This window comes from Gobio gobio, assembly GCF_949357685.1.
Source record: "Gobio gobio genome assembly, chromosome: 4".
In the NCBI taxonomy this organism is placed as follows: Eukaryota; Metazoa; Chordata; class Actinopteri; order Cypriniformes; family Gobionidae; genus Gobio; species Gobio gobio.
The window spans coordinates 10,079,087-10,105,936 of record NC_137100.1 but is presented as its reverse complement, the minus strand read 5'-3'; the positions used below and the strand labels follow the sequence as shown (position 1 = coordinate 10,105,936).

General features: G+C 41.5%; 2 protein-coding genes across 3 annotated transcripts in view; both read left to right on the top strand.

The window, feature by feature from the left end:
* LOC307126006 (interferon-induced protein with tetratricopeptide repeats 1B-like) overlaps positions 1-4,752 on the top strand; it is a 57,181-nt gene extending 52,429 nt beyond the window's left edge. For both annotated transcript variants that reach the window (XM_079816326.1, XM_079816325.1), the window contains one exon: positions 3,790-4,752. In XM_079816326.1, coding sequence (XP_079672452.1) covers positions 3,790-3,804 — 15 coding nt within the window. In that variant the 3' untranslated portion in view covers positions 3,805-4,752. The remainder of the gene's footprint in view (positions 1-3,789) is intronic.
* Positions 4,753-16,352: 11,600 nt separating this feature from the next.
* On the top strand, positions 16,353-18,553 carry LOC307125824 (uncharacterized protein). Its single transcript, XM_079815976.1, has 2 exons — positions 16,353-17,195; positions 17,293-18,553. Exons 1-2 carry the CDS (start codon positions 16,768-16,770, stop codon positions 17,792-17,794), a joined length of 930 nt encoding a protein of 309 aa, XP_079672102.1. The 5' UTR covers positions 16,353-16,767; the 3' UTR covers positions 17,795-18,553.
* The last annotated feature ends 8,297 nt before the right edge of the window (positions 18,554-26,850 follow it).

Here is a 26,850-nt window from a genome sequence, read left to right as displayed (position 1 = left end):
TTCTTCAGGACACAAATTAAGATATTTTTGATGAAAGCAGAGAGCTTTCTGACCCAACTACGAACTACTACATTCAAGGCCCATAAAGGTACTAAGGACATCGTTAATTGAGTCCATGTGACACCAGTAGTTCAAGTGTAATGTTGTGAAGCCACAAGAATAATTTTTGTGCGCAAAGAAAACAAAAATAATGACTCTGTTCAAAAATGTTTGCTCTTCCATATCAGTCTTAGACACACAGATACAAGAGTGCCACAACGCATGTGTGTACATTCCTCTGCTTGTAAACAAGGTGCAGCACATCTGGGTTCTACTTCATTTTGTGGTACTCTTGTGAGCGCACGTCGTCTGACACGGAAAAGAAGAAATGGTTGAATAAAGTCAATATTTTTGTTTTATTTTCACACATACAGTATTCTTGTAGCTTCATTAAGTTACGGTTGAACCACTGATGCCACACAGACTATTTTATAGATGTCCATAATACCTTTCTGGGCCTTGAAACTTGCTAATTACATTGCTGTCTATGAAGGGTCTGAAAGGTTGTGGATTTCAATCCAAATATCTTAATTTGTGTTCCGAAAAAGGTCTTGCAGGTTTGGAACGACATGAGAGTGAGTAATTATTGGCAGAACATTAATTTTTGGATGAACTATTCCTTTAAACTGATAGAATTAAGTCAAATACTATACACTGTGAATAAATGGAGGAATTTTGCATATTCATAGTACTGTACACTAAATGAAGCAAGGGTATAAAAAGTTACAATCAAGCTACAATATTTTAAATGATTAGATCACTTTAAAATGAAGATTACCTCATGATTTACTCAAGTCATGAAGATAATCTATGTTTACTGTATCTGTCCCTATTAAATAAACTATAAATAAATAAATAAATAAATAAATAAGTCATCCTAGGGGTATATGACATTTTTCTTTCAGACGAACACAATCAGAGTTATATTAATAAACACTCTGATGCTTACAAGCTTTATAATGGCAGTGAACTGCAACCAACAGTTATAAGCTCATAAAAGTGCTCCACACGGCTCGGGGGTTAATAAAGGCCTTCTAAAGCAAAGCGATGCGTTTGTGTAAGAAAAATATCCATAATTAATTCTACTTGCACATAAAACTTATGCAATTTGTGACGTCGGAAGTAGCGTAGTGCGTTATGGCGTAGACTAAATATCAGCAGTATGTCGCATTACTCGCATAAGTTGCGCTTTAGACTTAAGTCAAATCCATATGTTTTCCTGTAGCTCAAACAGTAGAGCATGGTGCTAGCAACGCCAAGGTCATGGGTTCGATTCCCAGGGAAAGCAAGAACTGATTAAATGTAAAATGTGTACCTTGAATGCAATGTAAGTCGCTTTGGATAAAAAGCGTCTGCCAAATGCATAAAGAGTAAATGTAAATATGTTTGTTTGGCCGGAAGCTAGTTATTAAATATGGATATTTTTCTTATACAAAACTCATCGCTTTGCTTCTGAAGGCCTTTATTAACCCACCAGAGCCGTGTGGAGCAGTTGATGGATGTATTTACTTTTTTAAGCTTATAACTGATGGTTGTAATTAACTGCCATTATAAAGTCCGGAAGCATCAGGGTGTTTTTTAATACAACTCTGATTGTGTTCGTCTGAAAGAAGATTGTCATATACACCTAGGATGACTTGAGGGTGAGTAAATGGGGGAAAATCATGGGGCAATATTCATTTTTGGGTGAACTAATCCTTTGAATACTTCTGCATTAACAAATTAACTTCAATATTTGCAACAAAAATTATGCTGGACAAATTATACAGTTCAACGTGAATGCCGCAGCAGAGAGTCGGACAGATTGTTTATGGTTCCTGGCCAAATGTTTTTTTTAGAGCAAACTCAGTTCTAAATGAACACACACAGTCTTTATAGATGCAGGGAAGTGGACAATTACTTGCGTGATGGCAGTGCTTCACCTTGTAGTGCCTTATGAAAATGCGTTGATTGGTTGTTGTGAAATGGCAGAACTTGCAGCTCCACTTCATTGGTCGAGCTTGCGGCACTGCCTTAAGTAATTCTATGAAGAAAAGAAAAATTATGTCAACCAACATTTAATAAACAGAGTACACAAATCAAGATTAGAGTAATAGAACTACAGTAATAGTGTCTCACAAAATTTCTTGATATATATTTATTGACATGTATTTATAAAATCAAAAATGTAATGTTACAGAGCTGTTTTATTTCCTCTAAACGATCATATTAAACTACATTTGTGTGAGTGTGAGGAATGTTAGTTTTTTTACTGTTAGCTTGGTGGCTGTCTGAGACACTTGCACTAAGATAGATCAACATTAGAATTTATTAATAAAATATACTTTTCTATCCATCCTAAATTGTAGAGGTGAATATGACCAAAACCTTATTTCACGGTAAGAGACATTTATTTGTTTTAATAATATGATTGACAGGCCAGTTTAAACGGTGACAGGATGGACCAGATGGATCTAAACAACAGAGCTGTCCATTAAAGATGCAGTTATAACGTATATCCCAAAGCTTGACTACTTGTACACAGAAGCGTTCATAAGAGTAACGTTACATGATTTTAGGGAACAGTGTAGTTTGGCGAAACACGGACACGTAAGCATTTCACCATCGTTTTTGGGAAAACACGGTGAAACTAGACAGCTGAACAACTATTCAGTTATGGAGCATTCCGGTTTGAACACCGGAGGATTCGTGATAATCCTGCCGCACCACTCACAGTTTCACATTAAATGACATTATATTTGTCAGCTCGTTGATATCATACTCACGCGTCGAAGCTGCTTTGCCTGTATGGTGATTTATGTTAGACTCGCTGATTTGGCGGAAAGAACTTGAACACGACAGTGATTATGAACGCGCGTTGTGCCATTCATCCCTATCACGTATTTCTCAAAAAAAAAAAAACTGAATTCGGTGTCATTTGAATAACGTTAAATAAAAAATTTGGGGGATCGAAATATCCTCCGAATTAAATTTTAACGTCTTGCCACGTGCCTATTTGGCATCTAAATGAAATAATGTTGCATGATAAATAAAAGGAAAACAAGTAATAATTGACTAGTTTTATAGATTTTAACAATAGTTTGATAACTATCAACTACATAAATGGCCAAACTGGGTTAGAAACGGTCAAAAGTGATAGTTAATAGTTAAGCTTATATAGCTTCTTAATATAGAAACGTTGATATGTAAACAATACATGGATGGTTACTTCATATATGTAATTTTACAAGTTATTACACCAATATGAACGAATATTTACTTACCAGATTTGATGATGATGATGGGAGGATTATATCATCTGCTGATAAACTCGATCCTGCATGGATGAACGAGACCTGTTTCCCGCTTCACGTGATCTCGCGATAAATAATGAGAACTTATATACTAACTTACTTAGCATACTTACTTATGTTCTTAAGTTGAGGTGACACATACTCTAGTTAAGTCAACTTACAGACTAGTTGAGACCGTGAAAACGTAACATGTTAAGTTGAACTAACAAATTCAGAAACTGCAAGTTGTATTAACTTACAAAATTACGTTGAAATAACTAAAATGCGGAATTATTTTTTACAGTGTAAGCCCATAAATTTAACACAATCTTATAGCCATTTTATTTACATTTAAATCAGCCTGGTAGACCTATGCTGTTTTTGACTTGCTACGGAACAGATTATTCACAGTTTTCTATAACTCACAATCTTTTGAATATACTATATTATTAAATACATTGATGACTACATTCTACAGGTGTTTCCTTTCTGAAAAACAACAAAGCTGCACTTATCCAAAAGGTGAAAAATGTTGATGCCATTTCAGATCAACTTGGTGACATCATTGCACATGAAAAGTTAAGTGAAATCAAAGCAATGCCAACACCTCAGAGTAAAATGAGGAGCATCTTTGAGATCATAAAAACACAAGATTTTTCATCACAACTGATATTTTTCAACTCGCTTTACGAAGCCGAAAAAACTCTTATAGAAGAAATGACAGCAGACAAGAACTAAGGCAACAAATGCATGTGAGATGAACATCAGAGAAACTGAACAGAAAAATGTAGAAATTTATGTTCAAACTCCTGCTTTAACATTTGTCAAATAATTGTTATATTGTCATTGATCAGTGACCGTCTTTTAATATTTTTATGTGTAATGCTTAATAGAATTTAGAAATAGAATATCTCTTATCTATTTGGCTTGAATATAAGAGGTGCTGTGGATTCTTTTAATGATAAATGTTGATGACTCATATTTATATCAAGTTTAAATAATGACGTGTAAACGGCTGAGAATGTGTTTTTTATAAGAAATTTGGTTCCGATATTTTGCATTCATATTTGTAATTGAAACAAAGACAACTGATCTACCTGTTATTTTGTGGTACACTGTGAAATGTGGTTTATTAATTAAATGATATTAATAAATATTTGTAAAAAAAAAAAATGATGCTGATGTTTATAAATGCAGATGTTTGATGACTGTCCCGCTGTACTGAGGTCCTCAAGCCAATAACTAATGTGTGTATATATATATATATATATATACACACACAAATATGGTTTACCCATTTGTGTATTTTGTGTATTTGTGTTTTTTTTCTTTTCTTACCTTTTTGTAATCGTTGTTATATAATCCGTAAGCATGTGATTATTTGAAATTGTTCTCAGGTGATGTATTTTTTGTAGTATTGTAACAATATTTGGATGCGATTAAAACAACAACAACAACAACAACTCTATTTCCAGTGTTAGTGGAAGGCAGCAGTAGCTGGAGTAACTTTACTTTTTTTTTATGCTTTATTTGAACATTTAGTCTACACTATGGCACAACAAAATGATAACATAATTAATAAGAAGCCATACACAACCAATACCATATAGCTCAAAGCAGATAGACAGTAACTGAAGGAAAGAAAAGGGCATTACACAAATTGATAAAGAGTACACATTGAATACAGTGAAAAGTTTGTAGGCCGTGTTCTGAAAGCTTTTTTGTTGAGCGAGATTGAAATTGTAAGTAAATAATATTTTGTATAAGAATACAAAAAAATAGGTTTACAATTAGAAAATTTTGATTTATGAACATAAAATCTACATAGAAAGAGAGTTATGTTTATTATAACGCAGGCATTTGAATCCGCTTTAAAAAAAACAAATTGAAATTCATTGGAAAAACCTTGTAAGATACTTGAGATAACATCTTTCCAGAGCTGAAAAGTACAACTGCACGACCAAAACAAATGAAGAGTTTCAGTGTCGTTCTGACAAAATGAACATTTAGTGTCAAAATCAGATCCAATTTTTTTCTTGAGAAAACGTTTGATAAGGTAAATGTTATGGAGTAATTTAAAACTTTGTTAACAGATATGACGAGACACTCACTATCGCGAATGACGTATGTATGCTATTTCACGTGAAAACCATCCCGCTTGGTCTAAACCCTTATAATAGGCTTCCCATAGAGAATCAGGGTAAGACAAAACTCGTTTTGGAAGAAGTATTGATGACGTATTGGCTCGTTTACATTTTGTTATTTTTGAGCAAAAATAAATAAAATAAGATTGTGTAGTACGACTATGTGTACCTTTAAGATGGCCAAGATATAAACAACGAAGGGCAAGAAATATGGAACTGTGATAGTAAGGGCAGACATATGTAGCCTATAATATTCAGCAGCAAGTAGGAAATGGAAGAAGAGTTTTTAGGAATAGGAAAGAAGATACAATTATTTCTCGCATCAGAATAGGGCACACTAGATTAAATCACTCTTTGTTTAAAATAGGAACACGTCAGGCAGAAACAATAAAGCATGGTTTAATAAAATGTAAAAAAAAAAAAAAAAAAAAGATGAAAAAGAAAGGTTAAAATTAAATAAGGAAGTAAGAAAGGACATTGAATCATTTAATATGCAAAGCCTTTTGAAAGATCAAGCAGAGCAAGGAAAAATATATGGTGCTATTATAAAATATATTAAAGAAACAGGAATCGACGGGAGAATTTAGAGTTTTGTGTTTTTTTCTTTTCTTTCTCTTATTATTAGTGCTTCACACTCGAGTCCAGTTGGTGGCGGTAATGCATCAGAAGTTGGTTCCCTTGCGATACTACACGAGTAGTAAGACGCTATGGGGAAAACTCCCTTTTCTCAGATTCTGAAGCCTTTATACAATTAAGCAGTGAATAGCTCACGTGCAGCCCTGTTGTCGCGCCGCTGTGTTACAGCCTGATCAGCGCTTCGCCCACGAGCCGTCTGCAGCCGAGTGAGTGCACTTCGGTGTATCCTTTTAAAAAGAGCTTTAAGAGAAAGAGCTAATTTTCTGCAACGTTGTTGCAAATGTCTCGCCACGATTGTGGCACGTGCTGAACCCCTGCAGTGCGTGCAATGTCTGGGCGAGTCCCATGCAGAAGCCGCGCTCGCTGATTCGACCTACTCTCACTGCGAGAGTATGAGTCTCACCTCTCTGCACTCGCAGATAGCGTTCTTTTCAGAACGTGATCCCGCCCCTTGCGTCCTCCCGTTTTCTTCCTCCCGGGCACCCGTGGGGAAAAAACAGCAGGGCAGAGGATCTCAGCGCTTGGACGAATGCGATCTCACGTCGGCTCACCCCCCACGTGACTCACTCTTCCCACAGGAAGAGGTTTCCCCCATCCAGACCAACGTCCCTCTGTTATCAAGTGACTTCGGCGGATCTGATGACAAGCTGCAGGACGACAGCATGTCGTTAGCAGCAGAGGAGGCCGAGGAGTTGTCGGGCTCACAGCATGACCCCGCTCCCTTGCCGTTTTTGGAGCCTATTGACTTCAGAGCTTCTAGTGACTCAGAGCTCTATCGTGTGCTGTCCAAAGCGGTTGAACAGCTCCTCGGCCATCGCTGGACATGCGTACACATCGGCTGGTCAGGCAGCTTCTGCTTTACACTCCATGGCGGTTCTCCAGGTCCATCAAGCGAAGCTCCCTAAAGATTGGATGAGGCCGGACACGACTCTGCCACCTTCAGAGAGCTGTGTGCCACGAAGACCACGGCTCAGGCCATTGGTCACTCAATGGCCAGTTTGGTGGACTTGGAGCGGGTCAGGCTTTTACAGCAGATACTTTCTCGCCCCTAAAAAAGGATGGCGGTCTAAGACCCATCCTCGATTTCAGACATCTGAACAGGGTCCTAATAAAGCGCTCTTTCAGAATTATCACTCTGAAGCAGATCTTTCCGAAAATACGCTTGGGAGACTGGTTCTTTAGCCTGGAACTGAAAGATGCTACTTTCACATCCAGATAGCCCCCCCATCACAGGCAGTTCTTGAGATTCGCCTTCGAGGGAGTGGCATATCAATATACGGTACTGCCGTTTGGCCTGTCCCTGCCCCCCCGCACTTTCGAAGGGCATGGATGTGGCTCTCTCCCCTCTGAGACAGATGGGAGTAAGCATTCTAAACTACCTCGACGACTGGCTCATTCTGGCCCAGTCGGAGGCGGAACTAATATTCCACAGAGCCGTTATTCTCAACCACTTAAGCCGCGTTTCCACCGAAATTACCCGGAACTATTTGTACCAGGAACTTTTTTCCCAGGAACTTTTTCTCCCCCAGACCTGCTACTTTCTGTGTTTCCACCGCGGTCTAAAGTACCGGGGAGATTAGGCAAATTAGCCCGGTGACGTGAGAATACGCGCGGCTGCTCCTCCCAGTCACCGACGGACTGCAACAACAAGTGGAGAAGATGCAAGCAGCGCTGCTTTTGCATATACACTACCAACACTGCTTATTTAAACGTGCACTTTCACCTGGTTTGACCATTTTAATGCAAAATGGGATAATGGGCAATCCAAAATCTGAATGTGTTGTAATAGCTCAATTCCAAAATATTTTCTATAAAAGGATAATGAGGTCAGTCATTCATGACAGATGTGTGAAAAGTTAATTGAATGAAAACAATAGACTGAATTAAGCGGTTGAAAGATTAGGTACTAGACTGCAAGTATTTTATTTTTTATCACAATAACATCTCTTAGCATTCACTAAAAAAAAAAAAAAATCACATGACTAGTATTACAATATGCTTCATTAAATGCATAATTTTAGAGACTTCTTCCTCAAATTTGAAATGAAGCAGGACCACACGTATGGCTTCACTTAAGTTGTGGTTATAAGTTATTATACTACATTCACATAGTTATACATTTAAAAATATAATATTTGGGTTTTATAGATATGTTTATGTGCATATTCAGAAAGACTTGCGAGCAGCAGCCCTTTTATTTGCTTCCAACACTACAATTAGAAAGTGGTTATATAGTTAGAATGTGGAAATTAAAAAGACACAATGACATTTTACACATTTGACTTTATTTTAGACAGATTAGTTCTTACAAAATTAAAATAAGTGTGCAAAGACAAATAAATTACTAGAACAATAAAATGAAATTATAAAATGTGAAAACAACAATATAAAAAAGTGTATTTTTCAGGAACCTGTCCAAGAGCTGTGCCAACACGTACAATATATAAAGTACAAGTGTGGTAGAGCAAATGCTTCATTCAAGCGGCTGGTCGTTGTGGCTACTTCTTGAACGACTGGACAAACTGTCCAAGAACAGACAGAAACCCGGTCTGAAAGTCCCTGCCGTCAGCTTTCTTCCGCTTCTGACTGGTGGAATGCCAACTCTTGCCTCCTCATCTCTCCTCGGCCTGGCTCTCCAATAACAGCTGAATATTGGTCTCGCTGTTCTTGTCCATGCTGCAGGACAGCCCAGTTAGCATCCTCCATGTCCCTCAGTGCATCAAGTCAGTCCCTTTTCCTTTTCCCTAAGTAGAAAAATTGCACAGAAACACATGGAAATTAATACACAAGGCAACCATGAAACAGTAGAAACCATCAATTAATTATTTAGTGTTTTCACTACAAATAATGAACAATTGCTTGCCCAGCTTGAACAATGCCCAGTGTGCAATTTCTATCATTGGCAATTTAAGTTTACAATTAAAAACAACAAAACTACTCAAAACCATTATGGATTACACATCAGTTTTTAAATATATACACATTTTGTCAGCTTTATACCTCTGGCATGTGTGTGTTTCGGCAGGAGACACGGGACGAGGGCTAACGTGTACTGGTGACCGCGGGGGAAAACACGCTGGTCTCCGTTCCCTGCAATTCATCAGGGCCACCCGTTACGTCTGGAAAAGCACGTTGAAAAAAGTTACTGCAACGTTACACTGCAACGAGTTTAATAGATGATACCAAGATGAGATATTTACCTTCAACCCACTCGGATTCCGGGATGGTTTCCAACAACGCATTAGCCGAGTCTTTCGTTACCGCTGCCCTAGAAAAGGACGGTCTGTCCCAACAACGCGTCCAGGCGGTCATAACACTTGTTGATGCGCCGGTCGGAACCGCTCCGGTTGTTATGATCCTTTAATTTCTTGTAATCTTGTCTTAATTTCTTTAACTTCTCTCTGCACTGTTTTCCAGTGTGACTGGAACCGAGTCGATATCTTCAGGTAACGTTATACCTTTTCATTGCGGGTCGCCGTTTCCAGTTCCCACTGGATGTCCTCCTCCGCATATATGCTCAAAGCCTAAACCTAGTCGTCGGTCGAATTTTTTTGTTGAACTCCATTGTTGCAAAGAAAATATTTACTGAACGCAGAACCCACCTCGCAAAAAACTTGTAAAAATGGCGGTGGAGAAAAAAATGCTGCAAGAGCTCAACCAATCAGCATGTTCAGCGCCCAAGTCCCACCCCCGAAAGTTCCCGACCTTTGAAAAGTACCACCTCGCAAGCAGGGCCGTTTGGAGGGGGAAATATTTACCCGGAACTTCATTTAGACCCTAGTTCCTGCGGTCGAAACACACCGAGTTCCCCCCCAAAGTTCCTGGTTCCGGGGGAAAGTTCCTGCGGTGGAAACGCGGCTTTAGAGTGTTTGGGTCTCCGGGTCAATTTTGCAAAGAGCTCATCATCCCCTAGCCAACGTGTATCATTCCTGGGGATAATTTTAGACTCAATCCTTTTGAGGGCCACGGTCACTCCAGCAGCTCAAAAAATATTTACACCCGGGGTTTTTCTACCGCTCAGAATGTTTCAGAAAATGCTAGGCCTAATAAGCTCAGAATCTCCAGCCCTGCAGATGGGGTTGCTTCATATGCGCCCTCTGCAGTTCTGGCTAAAACCGTGGGTCCTGCCCTCAGCCTGGCACCATGGCCGTCATGTGTCACAGCCCTGGACCCTTGGACGAACCCTTGCTGGTTCAAGCAAGGCATGGCAATAGGTGCTATGGACGAAGAATTTGTTTTCACAGACGCCTTCAAGACAGGTTGGAGAGCTCTGTGCGACAATCGCCCAGCCTTCGGGGCTTGGAGCAGCCTGGAAAGCGTGCTACATATCAACTGCCTAGAAATGATGGCAGTATGTCGAGCTCTCCAGGGCTTTCATCCTCTTCTGGTGGGGAACCACGTCTTAGTCAGATCAGACAACATGACAGTGGTGTCCTTCATAAATCACCAGGGCGGCCTCTCTTCAAAACCCCTCTTCACTCTGGTGAAAATCTTCCTAGAGTAGGCTCAATGCAATCTACTCTCGCTGAGAGCAGCGCACATACAGGGCGTATTGAACGTAGGGGCGGACATGCTGTCCCGGAGCAACCTTGTCTCAGGGGAATGGTCGCTCCACCCCCGCTCGGTTCAGAAGATTTGGAATGTTTTCGGGAACGAGATCGGGCGTGCTCAGGGTGGTATGGCCATAAGCAAAAGGCGAATTCTCCTCCAAGTACCTAAGGGATCGTCAGCCGTCCAATGGTTGAGCAATGCTGAGCAGCGATCAGCCAATGGTTGAGCAATGCTGAGCAGAGCCCAGCGCTCAACAGACCAATCATTGAGCGAGGATCGGGATACGTCATCGAGCTGTTATGACCGAGTGGACTGTTTATTTACTCTCAGGTACGTTTGGTATAATTATGTGCTAAGTAATCAATGAAACTCGATATATTTTTGGATGATATGCCTTATGTTCAAGGATTTACATGATAATATGTATCATAATATAATATATCAACCGCGAGTACGCTAAATGCATTGAAAATGAATGAATGAGCTACCAATCGCCGCTGTAATGACCTGAAGATCCCTGGAAATTCTTCAAAAACGTGATCAGACACTCTAGTTCACTTCTTAAGACCCTAGAGATGGTGTTACAACAGTGTGGAGTTGACATTTGATGTGTAAATATGCTTTAGAAGTGTAAACATGTCAACCGCGATTTGCATGCTAAAAACAAAGTGATGAATGAATGGGCTGTTTTTGGATAACGTTACTACTTTTACGAGGGCTACACTTCTCTAAAAATGTATTTAAGCCCTCATCTGCTTTTAGTTTTACTTATTTATTCGGTAGCACTTTACAATAAGGTTCATTAGATAACATTAGTTAACTACATTAGTTAACTACATTAGTTAACATGAACTAGTAATGAACTGCACTTATAAAGCATTTACTTATCTTTATGTTAATTTTGTCATTTACTAATGCATTATTAAAATCTTGTTAACATTAGTAAATGCACTGTGAACCTACATGAACAAACCATGAACAGCTGGATTTGTATGAACTAACATTAATAAAGATGAACTAATGCTGAACAGAGGTGTTGTTCATGGTAACTAATGCATTAACTAATGTTAACTAATACAACCTTATTGTAAAGTGTTACCATTTATTCATGTTTTACCAGATGAAATATGGAGAAGCCTAAACATCGGTGCAGCGTGTGCGACAAGGCTTTCACTGAAAAGTCCAACCTGACGAGGCATCTGAAGATCCATGCCGTCGCCAGGGAGACCTTTGACTGTGATGTCTGCGGGAAGAGCTTGACCACCAAATCATCGCTGGTCAGCCATCAACAGCAACATCAGTACCCCAACATCATTTTGTACCGGCAAGGAGAGGCCAGGCTTCAGTGTACAGAGGCAGCAATGTCTGTGGCAGAGGCCCCCAGCACCGTTGTTGACCCTACATGGCTGGAACCCAAGACAGCAGAGGCGGCTGCCAAGAGGTCCGGGGGTGAGCTGTGGAAAGGTCAGCTGGTCATCGTGTTCGGGAAGTACGCCGGTCAGACCTTCAGGTGGCTTCTAGAAAACGATGTCGGCTGGCTGGTGTGGTTGCTGTTCCAGTACTGCCAGCAGGGAGAGCAGAACGAGCTGCTGAAGTGGCAGAAGGAGCGACTGCTCGAATACGCCAGAGAGTTCCCTCCTGTTACATGGCACCTTGACAGGAGGTTGAAGGTAAAAACTCAGTTACCTTTTAGACTTGAGTAATTGATGTTAAGCAGTAACCAGTATTAGTAAAAGTATTATTTTATGAGATTATTCTATGGTTGTTTTATTTTCTTCAGAAAGCGCAATCGAAGCAAGACCGGGCTCCTCCGGCCGTCCCCGACCTCTCTCAGGACCCCAACTACGCCAGCGATGCCGAGTTGTTGGCTGCTGCAGTAGTATAATGCTGAAATGAACATGAAATGACTTTGTAGTATGCTGTGGAGCTGCTAGAACTTTGTGCCATGTGAAATTCATCAGTATGTATCGAGCAATGCAGTTGATACATTTTTGTGGTGTTCTCCTCTTCAGAGAGTGTCCTGGACATGTCAGAGGCGTCGGTCAGCACGCAGCTGACCACCTGGGGAGACCTCGCCAGCTCTGTGTGCCAGGACGACAGGCCCGGACCCTCGTCCCTCCGAGAGACCTCGGAACCCAGTGGCGTCGTGCTGGAGGGCTGGCAGAAGTTCTGGGAGCAGCCGCCTGAATCCGCCCAAGCCCTTGGTATAGCCCCCGCGAACATCAAGTGGCTGAAGACCAACGAGACCTACGGGCTGTTTGAGAAGGCGTCCAAGTACAAGAATGTCAGGGGAGAGATGGCCGAGAGGAAGCTCTTTAAGGAGAAGATGGAGTTCCACCCGCCCCCACCTCCTATGGCTGTCAAGGGAGCTGTGCCCAACATGCTCTCCTTCTTCACCACCCCTGCCTTCTTCTGGCGCCCGGTCGGCGTGATGAAGGCATTGATCCGCTGCCACAACACCAACTGCCCCGCACCGCCAGAGTACTACCTGGAGAAGAGAGGATACGGCAGCTACGCCAGGCAAGTGTGCGGCTTGAACTTCGATTACACCCTGCTGACCGAGAGGTTGATGTGCAAACACTGTCTCAAGCTGAGGGAGGAGCCGAGGCAGGCGCAAGCGGATGGCGAGGAGGACGCCGCCCACCGTGCCCAGCAGCAGTACACCTGGCTGGCGTACAGTCCAAAAATTCTGATGAACCTCGCCCCGGCCGTCAGAAGCATGTTCCCTGCCATCATCTGCGGCAAGCGTGCTGTGGACAGGAGTGTGGTCACCCTGATGAGCGACCGACTCAACGCTGTCTCAATGAGCAAGGTGCAGAGGCTGCTGCAGCAGGGCCATGACGAGTGGTACTTGGAGCGGCGGGACCTGTACCAGACTCTCCTGTACGATGCCCACACTTCGTCTTCATCTCAGCGAGGCATCCTGTCGTTTGCCAGAGCAGCCGGCACTTACACCCCTCCCATCGCCCCGTCTCCCCTTCCGTCTGCTCGGGTCCTGAGGCGTGCGCACCTGATCCTGGAGATGGAGAAGATGCCCGTGTACAGGGACCAAATCCTCAGTACGACTGGGGAAATCTTGTGTATCGACGGCACGAGGAAGGTTTGTACAGCATAAAGTACTTGTGATCATATGGAACAGACTGACTGTTGATAAACACCATGCAATGAATGTTCTGCTTTGTTTTTACAGATTCTCAAGAAGATCTACGGCGACGGCCAGGGCACCATGCAGTACGTCACCAGCGTGCTGAATGAGTGGGGTCAGTTCTTGACCACAGTGGTGGTGGCGTCCGAATCCGAGGGGTGCTACACACGCATGGCCAGAGGTCTGGTCGCCCGCTTTCGCCGTGCCAACGCTCCTGCTCCGAAGGTGGTGTACACGGACAACAACTGCTGTCGGTGAGTTCAAAAGCAGTTGAAACTAGTGTTGTCACGATACCAAAATGATGACTTCGATACGATACCAAACTAAAATACCTCGATACCGATACTGAATCGATACCATAGGGAAAGAAACTAAAACAGTAAAAGTAATTGAAAAATATGACAGAACTTACAATTAATTGTTTTATAAATTAATAAAAAAAACCAAAAAAAACGTAAAACTCTGTTCCTGCCCTGCTTTTTGACCATTCCTTCCCCTTTATAAAATAAAATAATAATAATTACATGCCAGTGTGTACGTCCTTACAAAGATGTTTGCAACATTGATATTATTGTCAATCATGTTAACTTTTGCTAACCATTCATAATTCAGAACAGGTTTGGGATGACAAAAATCTTAAATCATGAAACGAGTTATTTCCTATTTTTTAAATATAATTTTATAATTACAATACAGATATTTAATAAAATTGTATCTTTGCTATTAAAAATAAGCAAAAAAGCAAATTACAAACAATATGGCAAATACTATAAGAGACAAATAAAATTAAACAGTGCTCCATGAAATGGATAATCTAACACACCTACACAAAATGTCATGATATAATTTTCAGTGACAGCGGTTCGTCGTTCTTGGAGAATCTGTTTGGTGACTGGGTGAAGAGGGGTACCGTCATCAGGCTGGACATCCGCCACTGGCTGCACCGCTGGGACGCCGTCGTGATCAAGCAGAGCCACGCCAAGTACGGGGCTTTCATGAGTGCCATGGCGGGTGCCGTGCTCGCCTATAACAAGGCAGACATGATACTCCTGGTCCAGGCGGTCAGGAACGGTAACCCAGAGCTCTACGGCAGGTACTCTGATGAGGAGATGATGGCCTTCCTCAAGCCTCATCAGATCAGGTCATATGTAAGGCGTATTACCCGTGGGGTTGTGGTAAGTGTGGCTTTCATATTCACATATGTGATGCGCTCTGGGAAAACACACCACATGGTGACATGTGTACCATATTAAAGCTGGTTTCAAGACCTTTCCAAATCTGTTTTTATCTCTTTCATCGTTTGTCTATAACAAAAGTTATGGTTATCTGATCACTATGATTTTCAGAAACATAATTTTTGTTTTAAATTTGTCAAAAGACTGACATTCAGTCTATTTTTAGACCTTACTGAAAACGTACCAGAGCAACATCTGGCGGGTTTTCCTAGATTGCATCACATATGGATTCAACTGTACTGGACTAAGGTATCAGTCACATCCAGCTTTAAAAATAAATGTATGTGTGAATGTGTTAATTAAACACTCAACGCTGAGAATATATCCTATGTGTTACAGGAGACTGCTTTGGTGATAGAGTCCATCCTTGATGAGTTCCGGGGACCAGCCGGCCTTGACATCGATGGCATTCACCTGTTCAAGTCGCCAGAGGCAGTCGACGCTCACTGGGCAGTTGCGAGCAAGCACCTCAGTTGCATGCAGGTGGTTAATGTCTTTGCGGTCATGGTGTGTCAAAATCATTCAAACTTGTATATGGCAACATTTCAAAAGGACACCAGAATAAATAAGAACCTTGCAATATGTTGTGTGTTACAGGATCCCCCTGGCATACCGCTGTATGTGTCTGTGAAGGTGGTGGTGATGAACGGCGTCCGACTGAACAAGCACAAGTGCCGGCGAGGCAGCAACTCTCTGGAGGGGTTACACGCCCACCTGTTCAACGCCGTTCCTTCACAGCAATGTGGGATTATGCCATTCCAAGTGAGTGATTAAAACATAATATATATAAAGCTTTATTGCAGACACATGTTCATATAGCACATCATACAGTATAATTTAAAAAGAAAAATGTCAATGATACATTTTATTTCACAGCTCCAGTCATCACTTGTAAACATTGTACACAATAACAGTCAAAATGGAAATGTTTTTCAGGTATACTTGGTGTCCTTTGCCGTGCAGTGGAACCACCGCATGGCATCGCTCCGTGTCGCTGGTGGTCATGGCCGGCAGACGTCGTGCTTGGATGCACGGCAGATCCAGCGCGTCAACCAGCAGGCCGAGGTTCTCTTTGGCAAGGAGCACGTCCTGGAGCCCAACTTTGCTGCACCGATGCCAGTCCCCGAAGTGTATGAGCACCCCGACGAGGAGGAGCTCCTTGGTGTTGAGTACGCCATGTGCCAGTCCACCAGCTTCACTGCCAGGGATTACTACGTGCAGAAAGGTACAGTACTTGATCAAACACTTAAACAATGATGACAAACCTGGTGCAAAAAAAAACTATTGTAATGTAGACACGTTTTTGATTAGTACAATTACATATTTGCAGTTGAGGAAGAGCAGTCACGTGAGGAGGAGTCGTCGGAGTCGGAGTCGGCTGAGCAGGGAGACGACGAGACGGTGGACGAGGGTCTCGGCATGTCTTCTGATACAGAGGAGGACCCGATAGACAGAGTCTGTGGGAAACACGTCGTCCTCACCCAGGCAGAACAGGCGGAAGAGGAGGACAGTCCTGCCTTGCAAGACGCGCTGACGAGCCATCGGCATCTGCATCTGCCAGGTATAGAGGAAGTGACCTCAGGCAGAAGATCGCCGCCGCCGCCAGCTCTCTCCATGACCACGACAAGACCGCCGCCCGCTTCGTCAAGCGGTACGAGTCCAGGTGGGGCTACACCTTGTTCGGTCGTTGCCTTGGGGCGGACTCTGCCGAGACCAGAGCAGCCCAGAAGACCAAGTTTGGCTGCATGAGGTACGCTCAGGCGGCACAGGTGACCGAGGACAGTCGCCTGCTCTACCTCCTCCTCAAGATGCTGAAGAACCGAGCGCCGGCCAATCAGCTCGCCTCCCCCAGCAAGGTCACGGCTTCTTTGAAGGGACAGTATAAGAGGATTGCAGACCGAGTCCGAGACGACCCCATCCTCGGCGGCCTCGCCATTCCACTGCCCAACTTGAACGCCAAGTCCATCTCGACCTTCACTGCCAGGGAGGAGAAAAAGGCCAACTACGGGGCGACGGTACTGCCGAAGGTGACGCCTCACCTGAAAGTGCTGTCGGACGCACCGTTCCCGGAAGCTCCTGCGCTGCCAGCATCCCTCCCACCGCCAGACCGGCCTCAGGTCCAGTACCAGCACGTTCATCACGAGGCTGGAAAAAGGCATGGTGAGAAGCGGAGGTAAGTTGTCATAAGCACTTTGTTTCACCTGTTGGCTGTGGAAAGCAAAATAGCACGTCATATCAATACTCATTACATGTGTGTTTTATATTTCCAGATTATTTGTTAAAGAGCCAGAGCCTGTGCCTCCTGTGAACCGGCCCGTTCAGCCCACGGCATCGTCCTCCTCCACTCGGCCAAAGCCTGCTGCGCCCACCCACATTCTGCCAAAGCCTGCTGAGCCCACCTATGGACCATCACCTGTGTCGGCAGCACCCATACTGCTGGTTCTCCCCGCACAGCCACAGGCTCCCTCCGTCCTGTTTCGTGGGCCATCGTGCAGCCAGACCTTTGTACCTCCTGCACCAACAGTCAAGGCATTCATGCCGAACAAGTCCTCGCGGCCATGTGGGGCTTGTCACGTGCCTAATTGTGGTGGACAGCGGAAGAGGTACACACCTTCCAAGGACAAAGTGGCTGGAAGTACCCAGAAGATATTTTCCTACTGTCCATCCACTAGGAAATCCACCACCTCTGGGTTTGACAATGTGGTGTACGAAAGCTTTGAACACTTTAAAAGTGTGGTGGATGCGGAGTTGGAAAAGAGGAGAACTCTGTAAATAACTGTGTAAATAACTGTGTAAATATCTTAGTTGTGTGATACCACTTCTCCTGTGCCATCTGTATGAGAGAGAAAGAGGCTTGTTTGTGTTTGTGTTTTTTTGTTTGTTTGTGTTTCAAAGTGCTTCAGCAAGTACAATCTATTTATGTATATAGTTCAAAAAAATGCACTTTACAGTTTTACTTAAGAATGTTCTTGTTTGTTTTTTATTATTGTTTATGCTGCTATTAAAATGCACTTTGTAGTATCTTTTTTTAGACAAACATGTTCTGGCCTATGTTCAATATCAAGGCCAATCATTTTAACCTCAATCAGTTCCGATCTAACACAATCAGTTTACATACCCTTTAGTGGTTGTTCATGTTCAGATAATCTGTGTTTTTGTCATGTGTGTTGTTTGTTTGTCTTTGTCAGCTTGATGTCTTTGTGATGTTTGTATGTCTTTGTCTGCTTCATGTTTAACAAAAGTTTGCCAAAGAAAACACACAACAAAAATGTAACAGACAGGAATGGCTTGAGCCTTTATTTGTTGATTAGTGACCTGAGTCTTTGGATAATCCTGTTCTTGGGCTTTGGCCTGTACAAACCAATTGTTAATGTTTTAATTGTTAAGTGTTTTTGATTACTATTAATGTTATTTATGTATGCGTGTCCTTCTGATGTTTGTATGTCTTTAAACCAAATCGATCTTGTTTACTTGTGTTTTCGTGCTTTGCCTTTTAAATGAAACACATTCTGGGTGAAAAATAAAAGTTGTAAAAGTATTTCAAGTATTTTGTAGTCTCTGTATGCTTGGGTTTCAAAAGGGGTGGGATAGTGTAAAAAAAAAAAACACATCAAAGCAATTAGAAGTCCTTGTTTCTTCTCCCCCACTACCAGAGGTGTGAATACACCCACTGTGCACTGACTTTACCCCCTGGGTGGTCACAACAATGAGTTCTGTGAATGGCTCTTATGTCTTCCAGACAAAGTGAGAGTGCACTGATACATTACACCCTTTCTTAATTCAGCCCAAAAATGTAACAATTGCACACTGTTTTACTTGACTATATGAATCTCATCAGCTACATCAACTCACACTATGAAAATAATAAACAAAACATTCAGCAGACTAGTGGATATCAATAGGCCTTGTACATGACAATTTCTGTAAAAAACACTTCAGGACTTTGACCACCAGATGGCAGCATCCGTTTTGATCATTTTCGATCGATCCCAGGGCTGAGCAATATGTACTTGAGGGGGTCATGAGCCGTCCTCTGAGCATTTCCCCAGAAGATACCCATATGGACTGACTGAAGCTCATTAAATATGCAAATCTTATCCAATCCTAGCCGTGGACGTTTACTTCCAAGTGTTCAGTGCGGCACGCCCATCAAATCCAAGTGTTTTTCAGAGAGCCTCAAAACCAAGGCAGAAAATAGCCTATTACTTATTCATTATGATGTTTTTGAATGTAAAAACGCATATTCTCAGTCTACTAAATGAGCGTAAGCTGCGCATGTTGCGCAATATTCTGTAACGTGCAGCGCTGATTCTGCGCGCATCTCCGGTTATTATGCTGAACATGGAGAATTCAGAACATTAACAGATGCCATAACAGAAACTTTGAAATGATAAAGCTGTGTTAACATGCCTGAAATGATCCTGTCTATAAATATAATAATAATACATAAATGGTCATCTAAAAATGATCCGGCCGTCTTTCCCGAAAAGAGCTTGAATTTCCGTTATATCGAGTGAAATCAGATCCAGAATCGCACACTGTAATTCAGAAATGCATGCGAGATATGCACAAAACACATACACAAATGGCGACCCATGCTGGTCAAAATTGGAAATGCAATGAAAACACAGGCCAAGCATGTAATGATACCTGGAAAATAAAATAAGGATTAAAAGGGATTTAAGGTAATAAAGAAAAAAAAGAAATAAGAATGGTAAAAGCAGTTCTAGTCTAATTGTAGCCTAGATGTGAGGTAATCCATTTAGGCTAAACTCTTTGCTTATAGTATTTTATTTAAAATATGCACACATTCAATATTCACTATGTCAAAAGTGCAAAACGTGTCTTATAACATATTTTAATTAAATATGGCGAAATTCCATAAAAAAATATGAACAGTTTACATCACTGTATTATTACTGTGGGTCCTTGAATACATCTATCATAAACAGTTGTCAAATATTAAATGTTTAGCTACTTATATCTCACCACGCACCCCAAAAATGATAAGAGACGTTTCTATTGTTATAATAATGATTGTCTAAAATAATGATTGTGTTTGTTTTCCAGTAGATGGCAGCAATCCTCCACTAAACCAAAGCACATGTTCACTTTATCATCATGAATGAAAATGAGAAATGTAGATATTTTTTAAAAGTGGATTTTAGGCTACATAAAATGTTGCCATTTTATATAACTGTATTAATTTGTAATAATTTAAATAGAGGCAAAAAAACAAAAACAAATCCCCCTTAAACTGCACAACTTTACAGTAAAAACATTAATAAAGCTTTCTGATATTGTGTGTGGTGGTGTGGTTACGGCCCTGCTTGTCTTGTGTTTTTTAGCGGGCTTTGCTAATGAGTCCAATTAGAGAGAATTATTAATATATTTTTTTTTATAACAAGGGTTTATCAATGATGCGTAGGCTATATTATTGAACTAACCGAAGACAAAATGTAGAATTCAGAAAATAATGTAGAATTTTTTTTTTCTAAAATAATATACTGTAACAAAAGCCTTGTTTGTGTAACCTTTTCCAACACAAGTTTGAAATGTTCCAAATGTCCCCCAGACGTTTTTTATAATAGGTTTGTGTGAATATTGTTTTAAGTTCACTTGGAATTGATATAGCTTTTATTTATACTCTAATGTTGAATGTCTATCATTAATGTTTTAAAAGAAGAAAAAAAAATTCAAAGACATCGGTAGCAGTTTCAAGTAGGGCTCGCTGCAGCCTGCGGTGGATATCCAACTCCGCCCACATCCAAGTGTGACGTCAGAACTCCCGCCCTGCAGCTAATTTTATTGGTTACAGTTACGGGTAGGTTTAGAGATCAGTGTTTGGTGTAGGCAATCAGGACTTAATTCGTTACAGTAACGGGTAGGTTAAGGGAAAAGAGTTTGGTGTAGGCAATCTTAATTCGTTACAGTGACGGTTAGGTTTAGGGAAAAGAGTTTGGTGTAGGCAATCAGTACTTAATTCGTTACAGTGACGGGTAGGTTTAGGGATCAGTGTTTGGTGTAGAGGCAGTCTCTACTGTGATTGATATGACCAATAAAATCTTAAAAATCGGCTGCAGGGCGGCATTGGCCTGGCCTCTGACGTCACACTTGAATGTGGACCGGGTTGGACATCCACCGCAGGCTGCAGCGAGCCCCTTCTCAGCAGTTTTCAAAAAAATGTGCCATTACAACAAATATTTCAAATATACTGTCTTTAAGTTGTTTCTACATAAATTTGGAGAGTAACTGTGGAATTATTACAATGAAAAAATATTAAAAACGCAGATGTTGAATGTGCGATTAATTAGTTACTTTTTTTAATCGATATATATATAACTGCCTTACAACTAGATTCACCTTTACATGTTTAATTGTTCATTTTCAAAGCACTAAACTGAGATGTACAGTAACCATCCAAAACATTCAACAGATTTATTTAACCTGGGGACAATTTATTTAGAAGGTTTTTGTGACCTCTTAAACTGTGCAACTAAAAAACAACAGCAACAACTTTCGGCCATTTCCACCACTGAGTACACAGGCCTCTGTGAAAGGCGACAGTGTGATACCATTTAGGCGCACCACTTTTGGACAAAACGTATTGTCAGTTATAGGCAGAAAACTCTGGAATAGTTTGCCCCTTCCAATAAGAGAATGTCCTACATTGAAAACCTTTAAAACTCACTTAAAACAGTTGCTTCTAGAAAACCAGACATGTACTCACACATTTATCACCCATACATTTTCACTGTTTATTGAATGCAGTATAGAGGTGGATGAACAATGTCTTTGCCATTATGTGTCTTTTTGTTTTATCAATGTATATGTCATTATTATGTGTATATTTTACTCTATAGTGAATGAATGCTGTTTGATTGTGGGCTGTCTTCTTGTTAGTCTTATGTTACCTGCCTAGGGACTGCAGATGAAAAGTAGTAATTTTGACTAATTCTGGCATATTTACATGATGTATTTTTATACAACAATGTTCATTTATATGCATAATCCCTATCAAATAAACCAATAAAATAAAAATAAATAAAAGAAGTGTACTCTGCAAGGCTGTGCGTTCAACAAACAAATGATACTTTTATTCAAAGGGGTCATCAGGTCATATATAAGACACTATTGTCAGGATGTACCAGCGGACAGAGGTGTAAAATAAGTGACAGGGACAAAAATGCACAGTCCAGAGTGGTTTAAACTCCAAAAGTGGAAAAATATTAATATATACAGTGGCAATAGTGAAGACAGAAAAATAATCCAAATATAATACAGAGGAAAATACATTTGCAATACAGGAATGTAAGTTGGCTATGCCGATGTACAGGACCAAAAAACACAAACGAGATTGAATCTCTCCACACTCCCTCCCCTGCCCCTAAAATGGCTGCCTCTTTTATAGGCTTTGGCTCCTCCTATTTTTGGAACATATCATTTTAGGGGAAAACCTATAAGTTACAAACGGGTGACGAGACATAAACAAACAAACCTTCATGACATTTCAACTCTACAACATGTATTATTTACATCTATTAACATGTACAGAGCTCAAAACAATAAAGACAAAACATACATCCCAGGCTCTCTCCCTCCCCTATGAGGTCAGAACCCGATGGAGTAATCTTTGATGAGCAAATGCTAGTTTAAATATGGCTACTTTCCATGTGTACTGGTGTGGCATGTGAGAGGTGTGATGGAAATATTTTATATAATGGCCTCAGAAATGTTCAAAGGGTTATTTAGCATGACACTACAGAAAAACGCAGACTAAGGATGTTCAGGTCAAAGACCATGTAGACTTAGCCAAAAAGGTGCAGTCATATGTGTGCTCATGTGTGTTTGAGTAAACGCTAGTGATAGTAGCTTCTCGACGGGGCGCCGTCACCTTACTTCGGGAGGGGAATTACCTCAAAGTATTGAAATTGTGTTCGATGTATTCGAGAAGGGAATTACCTCGAGATACTGTAGTTTTATATTAACAACTGGGAGTTGTTTTGAATTGTCCGTGGTGAAGTCAGATAAACGGATTGAGAATTTCCGCGACAGAGGTAAACCAGAAGGGATGTTTAGCTGTTTGAAAAGCGTTGAAGTTAAACTGATAACTGAATGAAATGAAATAAACTCTTATGGTGTAAAGTATTTTTGGTGTTCTTCTCTGTGTAATGATATTAGAACTAGGTTTTAATGTACGACTTTCATAAACACCGCATCCGTAGGGGCTGCCATTGTTGCTTCGCGGGCTATGTGACGCCAGAGCTCGTAACTGGGAGTATCGATCTACTACGAGTTCACGGGTGGGAAGTCACGGGTTTGACTGCCGTTCCGGTGCACTTTCACGGGTAGAAGGTTGGAAAAACAGGGGTCACAGGTCGCCTGGAACGCGGCATTAGTTTGTGTGTATGTGTAATGGTGGAAACAGTTTGTTGTGTGCACATGCCCGTGTTCAGTCCCTTCAAAATAAAAGTCAGAGGTCACAGTCAGTCTGTGACAACTATATAAATAAAGATGAGTTGTCTTGACTAAACAAAGCAAATGTGGCCGTGATGACTTGATGACTTCTTTCCAGTCTTCGGTCTCTCGTGTTCTTGCTCAGACGTGGGCCGGCTCTGATCTCTGGTGCGGCGGCTTGGGTTCCTGTCAGCAGGTCGGGGTTGAACTTCAGGCTTCGGCTCAAGCCCTCCACCAAGTGTTATATCCTATCCAATACAAAGATTATATGAACATGTGAACTCATGAATGTTTTTTTAGAGCTGATTTACAACAGAACTGAATTGTTGCAATCGCATCACTGATTGTGTTATTTTCCTGTTTATTACTGTGAAGCCGCTCTGAAACAATCTGTATTGTATAAAGCGCTGTATAAATGAAGCTGACTTGACTATAACAATGAACACAAATTTGAAAACCTCACTACCAATAATCCAGAACTGAAGATAAATGATAATAATCCTACTCTGTCTGTTACACTTCCTCACACCTGAAATCACTGATCGAGTGAATCTCCTGAACTTCTCCTGAACTTCTCCATTCTAATCCATTCATGATGTAACATCTGCTCTAACGTCGGCCGTTTCGTTGGATCCCGGGCTAGGCACTGGCTAATCAGATCTCTGCATTCTGTACACATTTTTATTAAGGAGAGGCTGGTTAGTCATGACCATGTGACACGAATGTTGAAAACATTGAAAAATCTTAAATACTTCACCTTTACCTGTTTCTAAACAGAGCCTTTGCTTTATTTGTGTGTTTATCAATGTTATCAATATTTTTCGCTCACCTTCGGATAAGTTGGGGTTCTGAAATGTAACTCTGGCTTGGGTGATTTCCGTTCTATTGCCAAAGGGAGAGCATGCGTTCATCATCTCGTAGAACAGCACTCCTAGAGCCCAGACATTTGTTGGGACGGCGTGGAATCGAGATTCTGTGAAGACTTCAGGCGGCCAGTAATCCCGTAATCCTGTAAGCAAGACATTTGCACATTGTTGAGCAATCTTTTCAAAGCATCAAATAATCAAAAAGTCACTACATCCAGGTTTCCACACTCCAAAAATACTCACCACGGTATACGTTCCTCTCGTAGCCATCAGCACTAAGTAGCTGACCGCAGCCGAAGTCGATCAGTTTGAGCTCTAGCGTGTTTGCCTTCACCAGGAAATTCTGTGCATGAACATTATTATGAAAAACGCCATGCTCGATGCAGTTTTCCACCGCCAGCACAGCCTGTATCATGATGACCCGAGCTGTGGTTTCATCCAGTGGAGGATCACGAAGGATGAAGTCCAGCAAGTTCTCGCAGGGGTCAGGGAACTCCATTATGAGACTGAATCTCCGAGGATGCTCAAACCAGTCGTACATTTGTATGACGAAGGGGCTTATGGGTTCTTGCCTCATCATGAGCAGCAGCGCCACTTCCGTAACCAGAGGTGTGGGATGTCCAGGCTAGAGAAAAGTAGTAGACAGAAGGTTAGCTGGGTCAAAATCTGAAGAAAACGTCTCATTTTTAAATGTACTGTTCTTTGATCTTTATAGATACGATCATCAGAGCCTTTCCAGGTTTATTGAGCTATTACATTTACACCTAATGCTTCCTCCAGGTGTATTGACTACAGTAATCAGCACTTAAACAACAAATACACATTCAACTTTTGACCAACTTACAATAACAAGATAACGATCATTGTTAATCTTGCGCATCTGCTTGATGGCAACCTGCAAAAAAAAACTATGTTCAATAACAGTTCAATAACAGTAACAGTGTTCAAGCCGCTGACTTTGCACATAAAATTTATCATTTGAGCATCTAAGTATTAACCCATCTGTATTAAATATGTTTTGATGCATGCAAGAGCAAAAATGTTTGTACAATTCAGCAAGATTGCTTTACCGTTTTGCCATCACATTTCCGTGTTCCCTTGAACACTCTTCCGAATCCTCCGGATCCAATCATCTCTCCCACGTTATAGAGAGTCTCAAAGGAGTCTGAAAAACAAAATATGAGAAATATATGAGCTTGCTAGATCCTTTGTTTTATATTTAAAATATCAGTGCAAACAAGACAATAATAATACTGTTTAAAACAATGTAAAACAAGAGAAATAATGTCTGCGGATTGACCGTTATTTGGCTGGACGCCGGAGGGATCTGGATCAGGTGATGATGGACCAGGATCGGGCTCTGGCTCCAGATCCGCTGGAGGAACAAACGGCTCCACAACATCCTCAGCACTGAGACAACAGCAGAGGAGCGAGCGCCTCATAGCCTGACACACGTTCCTGAAGAAAGAACGATCTCCTTTCCTCTTCTTACAATCGGCAGGTTTTTCTGAAATGAAGAAAACAAAACTGAATTATTAGAAACATCTCTGACGCCAAATTAGGCTGTGATATAATGACATAACTTACATTTTACTGTTAAAGGGGTGGTTGCATGCGATTTCACTTTTTTAACTTTAGTTAGTGTGTAATGTTGCTGCTTGAGCATAAACAGTATCTGCAAAGTTACAGCGCTGAAAGTTAGATATTGTCTTTTAAAGTTATGGCAGTTTATTGCCTACAAAAACGGCCGGTTTGGACTACAACAAGCTTCTTCCCGGTTTGTTGATATCATAAACCCTTGCTATTAACATAAACACTGCCCCCGTGAACACGCAACAAAGTGGGCGAGGCCACGTCGCAGTCATTATGAAAGAGAGAGAGAGAGCTGTTGCAGAACTACAAACTACATTTGGCCATCTAACCAATCTAAGACCATTGCGTTTTTCAGAGGGATGGGCTTCATAGAAGCAGGAAGCAAACAAGCCGCTCAAAGGACAGTGGAGACAGCGGTGTGGAATAAAGGTAAAATATAAGAATAAAAATACGGCGTTTAAAAAAAAAGATGTATTAAGACATGTTATACTGCGCCCCATAAACACAACCAAGCCTAGAAAAAAAACACGGAACCACCCCTTTAAATCCAGAAAGAAAATTTCAGCAAAAGGAAATTAAATGTGACTGTACTGTGACTGTCAGAATGAAATATGAAATAGCAAAATCTCCATCTGTACACTTTACACCGCCCAGCTTTATTTCAGTCTCACCTGTTGAGCTCCTGTTCACTGGTGAAGCCTCCATAAGGCCATTTGAAGTCTCCGTTGGCTCGACGGGAACTTGACCTGGCAGCGGAGGGCACATCCACTCTTCGAGGCTGTCGGACCTGGACAAACAACAGTCGCTGGAACTGCCCTGTTCGCTTAGGCTATCCGACCGATCGCCACTCCACCTCCATTCGACGATGTATGTGCCTCGGCTGCTGAGGCTCAACGACTCTCTAGAGAACCG